This window comes from Rhinopithecus bieti, unplaced genomic scaffold (assembly GCF_001698545.2).
Source record: "Rhinopithecus bieti isolate Rb0 unplaced genomic scaffold, ASM169854v2 scaffold_1012, whole genome shotgun sequence".
NCBI lineage: Eukaryota > Metazoa > Chordata > Mammalia > Primates > Cercopithecidae > Rhinopithecus > Rhinopithecus bieti.
Genome location: NW_016803312.1, coordinates 76,183 through 83,959, shown reverse-complemented (window position 1 = coordinate 83,959; position 7,777 = coordinate 76,183). Strand labels below are relative to the sequence as shown.

Sequence of the window (7,777 nt, the reverse complement as noted above, 5' to 3'; positions counted from 1 at the left end):
CCCCCCCCCCCGCCCCCCCGCCTCAGCTAACACCTCTCTTGGTCTGGGTGGCTCCCATCCTGCAGAGATCCCTGAGCCTTTAGTCCCCATGCCCTTCTCAGGCTGTAGCTGCTGTACAAACAACCACATTGCCCATTTACTATCAAAGTTGAGCAAGGAGTACCAACAGATGCCCAAGCAGATCCCCTGGGTGCCAAACATACTCCTCCCTGCCTCCACTGCATACCAGCAGCTCTACCTCCTCCTGAGGAGTAAGGTCGGTCATGTCCCCTGCCAAGACAATGACTCCTCTTTATGTCCCTCGGCATGAGAAACCCCAAGTGCCCTGAGGGCAATCATAGCTTACAGTTTAATGGGATTCTTGCTGTGTCCCCTGGTAGCAGTGTTCCCCCTTGGAGAACCAGGACCTCTAACCTTGCAGAGCCCTGAGGGAACAGGAAGCACAATTTCAAAAGTGGATCACTGGGATTGCTGGTAAGCTGGGTCACTCCTTCCTGACCTCTGTGTCCCCACACCCGTGTATTCTACCTGTTAGGAACACAGCACCTACAATGGCCATTGATTTAGGGTTGACACGGTTTTGGAGGATAGTGCCCGTTCTTGCATGGTCTCACCTCCAACCTGGGGTCTTAGCTGTGGCTGCACCAAATTGGTCCATCATTCCGTCAGGCCAGCAGCTCCTGGGTGGCGTGGTGTGTAATACCATCAGTTAATTCCATGGTCATGGGTCCACTTTTGCACCTCCTTTGCTTTGCATTCCTTTACTTTGCTATAAAGTGTGTCCTTTGGTTTGATACAGTGTTATGCGGGGTCTCGTGCTGGTGGATCAAATGTTATGTAAGCCCTTAGACAGTGAGCTGGCTGAGGTCCTGCAGTAAGAAAAGGCAAACTCAAATATGGGATATTACAGTCAAAATCGATTACTGCTCTTTGCAGGATGGAAGGGGCCCAATGTAATCAGCTTGCCACGAAGTGGTTTGTTGGCCTTCTAGAGGGATGGTGGCATGTCAGGGATTCAGTATTAGTCTCTGTTGCTGGCAGGTTGGACATTCAGCAGTAACACTGCTGCCCCCACACATAGCTTCTTTCTCTGCTGCTATTGCCACTTATTCATGTGCCCATCTGCTAGCACTGAGGTGGCTGATTAGAGCCTGGCTGACATCATCGGGCTGACTCATGCTGTCTACCTGGTTGCCTAGTGTTACTTCCATGGCGCCATGGCAGATGCTGTCTGATGGCAGATGCTGTCTGGTGGGTGTTAACACGCGATCCAAAGATCCTCACTCCTCTTTTTTTTTTTTTTTTTTGGAGACGGAGTCTCGCTCTGTCGCCCAGGCTGATACAGTGGCGCAATCTCGGCTCAGTGCAACCTCCACCTCCCGGGTTGAAGCAATTCCCCTACCTCAGCCTCCCGAGTAGCTGGGATTACAGGTGTGTGTTACCACGCCTGGCTAATTTTTGTGTTTTTAGTAGAGATGGGATTTCACCATGTTGGCTAAGCTGGTCTTGAACTCCTGACTTCAGGTGATCTGCCCACCTCGGCCTCCCAAAGTGCTGGGATTACAGGTGTGAGCCACCACGCCCAGTCTCACTCCTCACTTCTTACCCACTCCTAGGTGTCTGCCCACATTTCTGTATCCCAGACCTCTTTGTCTGGATCTTCCAATCTTTTTCTTTCCAGGCCCCTGACCAACCAGCCAAACCATTTACCACTGCCCATAAGTGGATATATGTATTCTAATCTTGAGGCACTTCTCTTTCTGCACAAAGGAGATGAGCAGGTGCACAGCCTGAAGCTCTGCCCACTGGGAGCTCTGCCACTGTCTTTCAAGGCCATTCCAGTTGGGTTACAGTGCAACCACTGCCCATTTTTGGCTTCCACCCACATACTAAGACAACTCATTTGTGAACCAAGCTTAGACCTTTCCCTCTTTCATCAACTAGTTTTAAGGAGTCGCCTTAGTGAGATAGGCACTAGCACAACAGTTGTGGAAGACGTGGGGATCAGGGTTATTTACCTGCTCATGCACCTTGCTTGGTCCTGCTTGGGCTCAATCCTGACTGCCAGGCCCACCTGACTTTATTATTTGGCAGGCCTAGCAGGACCCAGCTCATAATGGGAACTTCTGGATGCACAATCATTTGGTGCCTGGTCAAGCATTCTGTCTCTATCAGGGCCCAGCACCTCAATGGGATGTCTTTCTCAAAAGGTGTAAAATTCTCTGCTGCAGATGGCATGGCTTTGCTCCAGAACCCCAAGGGCCTCCCACTCAGGCTTCCCATAAGCTCCTCACTGCATCTTTCCCCACTACTGACACCTCCAGCATCATAAGATCTGCCAGATCATCTGGCCTAAATGGCAGGACTGCTTGTACCACAGCCTGGACCTGCTGCAGAGCCCTTTTCTGCTCTGGCCCTCACACAAAGCTGGTGGCTTTACATGTTGCCTGGAATATGGGTCAGAGCAGCATTTGTGCACGGGGGATATGCTGCCTCCAGAACGGGAAGAGCCCTGCTAGGTATTGTGCTTTCCTCTTCATGGTGGAAGGTGCATGATTCAATGCTTTGCCCTATTCTTTGGAGGGGCCGTCCTGATTTACTGACCTGGACCACTGGATTCCTAAAAATTTTACTAATGCAGCAGTCCCCTGAGTCTCTGTGGGGTTTATCCCCCACCCCCTGGAGTGAATGTGTCCTACCAGGGCAATATGCTAACCCTCTCTTGTTCATCTCACACAATCAGTATGATGCAATCGGTGTGGTGGTCCAGTGTGCTATTCCATGGGATGTCCAGATAGTCCAGGTTTCTTTGAACTATATTATGACACCAGGTGAGAGAGATAGCATAGCCCTATGAAAGACCATTTACGAATATTATCATCAGTCTCATGTGAGTGTGAACTGTTTCTGATCCTTTTTCCTAATCAGAATAGAAAAGAATTCATTTGCCAAGTCAGTGGCTACCTGCTGTACCTGAGGTCTTATTAATCTGCTCTGACAATGACGGCATGTCCAGTATGGCAGGTACAAGCAAGGGCACTACTTGATTGTGCTTGCAGTACTCTGCAAGCATTCTCCAGGACCCATTTGACCTCTCCAGGGGCCAGACCACTCAATTCGATGGAGATAAGATGAGACCAACACCCCTGCACCCTTTAGATCTTTCAATGTGGCATTGATTTCCATAATCACCCATAGGATGCATACAATATTGTTTGTGGTTTAGTGTTTTGTTCAGGGCATGGGGGTGTGCACCATTTTAGAAGCTTCTATTTGGACTTCCCTACTGAAATAGCTCTTACCCCACAGGCTGAGGAGCCCATGTAGGGGTTCTGACAACTACAAAGTATGCCATTGCAATTACACATTTGTGAACTGAGGAAGTGACCACTGGATGGGTCTCTGGATCCCCCAGACCCACTGTAAGCAGGACCTGGGCCAGGACTCATTTATCACCTTACCACTACTGTGCTTCTCAGCATGACTGGTACCACCCTCACCAGCATATTTCTTATTGATTTCGTAAGTTGAGTGTATCCTCCAGGCCTTAATCAGCTGGTGGGTTTTCCAGACTTCAGTAGTATATCTACTCCAACATGTCTGCTTCTTTGAGCCCTTTAATCCTTCCCTGTGCAATCTGCCATGGAAGTTTTGCTTCACTTAGTGTGGGCCATTGTTTACTCCAGGTTTCCAAATGCCAGTGTGTTAGTAACACTTCCTAGAGTCCTCGCCAGGGTTTTAAGTTCCATATCCTGGGAGAGCGCACCAACTTCCTGTTCTACCTCCTTCTCCCATTGTCCTCAGGATCTAGTCTCATTCATACCTTCTCAGCCCCTGCCAATACATACTAGCCAGATTCTTTAGGTTCTTCTACAGATCATTTATCTCCTTCCTTTGCAAGCCTAGAACCTGTCCAGTCAGGTTTCACTAGGATTTCACCCTAATTTTTGGTCTGGTTTCCAGAAGGGGAGGTGAAAGGTAAACTCTGAGGGGGCAGGCATTATCTTACAAAGCGCCTGCATCATCTGAGGCCTCTGCATTATCTTTAAGCAGAAGGTCTATATTCTGACTCAGGGGAGCTGTCTACTTCAGCAGGCCCAGTGGATGCAGGTGAGTCTGTAAGTTCAAGGTGTTTAACTGCATCTGCCCAAATATCCCCATCTCAGAATCCTACTCCTGTCCTATTAGGGACATGAGCATGGCCTAGGAGATGTGCTGGGCCTGAGAAGTCAACTTTCTCTGAAGCTCCGCCACCACGTAGAATTGAATTCTGAGCCTGGCCCTCCCTTCTGTCTGCCCTCTGACTGCAGGAGATGAGGGTTTCCTTAAATGGAGTCACGGAGGTGCTCTGGCTTTCACATTTTGCCTTGAATTCACCCTGAGCACGTCAGGTCTTTCTTCAGCTACTCAATGGCATTTAGGGAATAGTCACCAAAGTCTGGTTACCATTTCCCTGACATCACTCATGTTCCAGGAGTATTTCACCAGCCAGTACATTCCCTTCCACCAGAATCCCATTACAGCCCACCATCAGGAAAAGTCACTGCTGCTCCAAAACCCTGGGGGCCTGCACTGTATTCTCCCACCTGGGAGAAGAAATTCCACACAGCGTCTTTTCCTACTACTGACACCTCCAGTGTCATAGGATCTGCCAGATCATATGGCCTAAGTCACATCCTGCTTGCACCACAGCCCGGACCTGCTGCAGAGCACTTTGCATTGCTACAGCATATCGGAGGCTATCTATGCCCCCACCTCCCACGACTGACAGATCCTCACTGCCATCTGGCTGCTGGGTAACCCAATGCCAGAAGTGCATTAGACCACCCTTGTAGTTTGACTTCCATGGCCCACTGTCTTAGGTTGGGTTCCCTGGAAAAAGACTTTGAGGTGGAGATTTGCATGCAGGAGGCTTACTGGAGTGTGCCATTGGGATCAACGCTTGTGAGGAGGGTTGGGTTGAGCAGAGGGAGAGGCTGGCTCAAGATGTAGTTGCCTCAGGGGACTCCACTGATCTTAGGGGGAGCCCTTGGGGATGGGAGGGTCCTTCAGAGTCAGCCTGGTTGAGGCAAGGAGGCTGGCCTTTCTTTCCCCTCATAGACCAGACCATGGGGATGCCCTCATGAAGTAGGTATAACCTTGGCCAAGGCAGTTCCCTGTGACAAGACAATTCCCAGTGGGGACACAGCCATGAGCCGTCAGCAGCTGCCATTCAAGGTACATTGTCCCTGAAGAGGAGGCCTGAGCAGACCACCACAGTATCCAACTACACTTATGGTCGGAAAAGTTTTAGAAACAGTGATACACCCTCATCATCCCCACTCATCAGTTTATAGATGAAAAATGTGCAGGGCTGAGAGAGATTCTCTCCTAACACTTCTGAGGGAATAGTGTCAGCGATGGTGTGTGTGTGTGTGTGTGTGTGTGTGTCAGAGAGAGAGTGAGGAAAAAGACGTAGCTGTACCTGGGGTCTCTTGCATATGTCACTCAAGTCACCAGGGTCCATTTGTGCTGTGTGTGTGTGTGTGTGTGTGTGTGTGTGTCCAAGACCCTGATTGTATGCGTGTCAGTGACCAATAGCCCTGAAAGTCTCTCCCCTCATCCCCTTCCATGAGAAACCTGATTGGGGATGAGCTTCCATCCCTGGAGCAGGCTGTTGGCTAGAAATCCTGAGCCTGGGGGAGGAGGCCACCGGAAACCAAGCCCAGCTGGGGACAGGCCCAGGGAAAATGACATAGCAGTTCGTGATGTTCCTACTGCTGCTCCCACTCCCCCTCCCTCCTGTTGCTCCCTCTCCTCCTCAGTTGCATTCCTCCCTGCCCCCCATCATTGCCAGCTACACTGGCTTCTCCTAGAGCCACCCAGCCCGCACCACTCGATCCACTCCTCCTTGTCGGATGCAGCTGCCCACCCATAGCCATTGTGTTTCTCACAGCACACAACCACACATGGTGATTGTGCTCCTCCTTGTGAAAGGGCCAGAGAGTGGAGAGATGCTTCAGGCCACACAGCCAGACACCAGCACTGAGATATACACAGGGACTAAAAAATACACAAAAACAGGCACGCTTCAGAGAAATGTAGTCTCTTTCTTTCTTTCTTTTTTGCCTAGGTCTTGCTCTGTTGCCCAAGCTGGAGTGCAGTGGTGCAATCACAGCACACTGTAGCCTCGACCTCCTGGGCTCAAGCCATTCTCCTGCCTCAGCCTCCCCAGTAGCTGGGACTACAGGCGTGCACCGCTATGCCTGGCTAGTTTTTGTTTTTCGTTTTTTGGGGTTTTTTTTTTTGACATGGAGTCTTGTTCTTGTTGCCCAGGCTGGAGTATAGTAGTGCCATTTTGGCTCACTGCAACTTCACCTCCCGGGTTCAAGTGACTCTCCTGCCTCAGCCTCCCAAGTAGCTGGGAATACAGGCATGCACCACTACACCCGGCTAATTTTGTATTTTTAGTAGAGAAGAGGTTTCACCATGTCGGTCAGGCTGGTCTCGAACTCCTGACCTCAGGTAATCCACCCGCCTCGGCCTATCAAAGTTCTGGGATTACAGGTATGAGCCACAGTCGTTGGCTTTTATTTTTTTCCCTCAATTTTTTTTATAGAGATGGGGGTCTCTCTATGTTGTCCAGGGTGGTCTCCAACCCCTGGCCTGAAGCAATCCTCCTACCTCCAGCCTCCCAAAGTGCTGGGATTACAGGCCTAAGCCACCGTACCTGGCCAGATATGTTTTCTAAGGTTCTTTGCCGTTTACTGGTCTCCATGCAATTTCAAAGTATGTTCTAATTTACGTAGTACTGCTAATTTTGTGAAGTTTTTTTAAAAAACATGTACAATGGTAATGTGATGAGCAGACTATATTTTGGGAAATACCTGCTCTCTGCAGTTTAAGGCCACATTTTACAGTTTGCAATGTCCTTTAACATTTTTGCAACTCTGTGAGGATTACAACATACTTTATTCACAAAGCACTCTTGAGTTTTTCAAAATATTTCAATAATTATAAGGCACTTTGTGGTTTCTTTAGTAGTATTGAAGGGGCAAAAGGGTAAAGGGCCGTGTTTTGTCTTCCCTTCTGAGAGTTCGTCATTGACAGATGTGTTCTGTTTTTCCTCTCCAGGGCAAAATACTTCAAAGGGAAAAAGATCCATGGAGAAATTGACATTAAAGTAGAACAGGTAAGTTGGGACATTTGGACCTGGGGTCAGTTGTCCATACTGCAAACTGAGTGGCCATTTTGTGTGATGGAGGTGAATCACCAAGTTTTTTCTCCTTCCCAGGCCGAATTCTCTGATCTCAACCTTGTGGCCCATGCCAATGGTGGATTCTCTGTGGACATGGAAGTTCTTCGGAATGGGGTGAAGGTCATGCGGTGAGTATAAAAAGGGTACCTTGGTGTTACGAGCGAGGCATAAGAACTTTCCCCTTAGAGCTGGGGAAAGTTCCTACCTCCCCACCCATCCTTCTGTGGGCAAGAACTTAGGCATGGAATGTGGGGAGCCAACTTTTCTTCAGAAAAAGAGCCAGGGACCCCAGCATGCCACAAGCCAGGCTTTTAAAAAATAAATAAATAAAATATATATATATGTATATATTTCAGACGAGGTCTTGCTCTGTCTCCCAGGCTGGAGTGCACTGACGCAATCATGGCTCACTGCAGCTACAACTTCTCAGGCTCAAGTGATCTTCCCACCTCAGCCTCCCAAGTAGCTGAGACTACAGGTGCACACCACCATGCCTGGCTAATTTTATGTTTTTTGTAGAGATGGGGATCTCACCATGTT

General features: G+C 49.2%; 1 protein-coding gene across 1 annotated transcript in view; it reads left to right on the top strand.

Moving 5' to 3' along the window:
• Positions 1–7,777, top strand: part of SYN1 (synapsin I) — a 56,966-nt gene that overhangs the window by 5,948 nt on the left and 43,241 nt on the right. Inside the window, 2 exon segments of the mRNA XM_017874021.1 lie at positions 7,114–7,171; positions 7,274–7,365. Of these exon segments, the coding sequence (XP_017729510.1) occupies positions 7,114–7,171; positions 7,274–7,365 (150 nt within the window).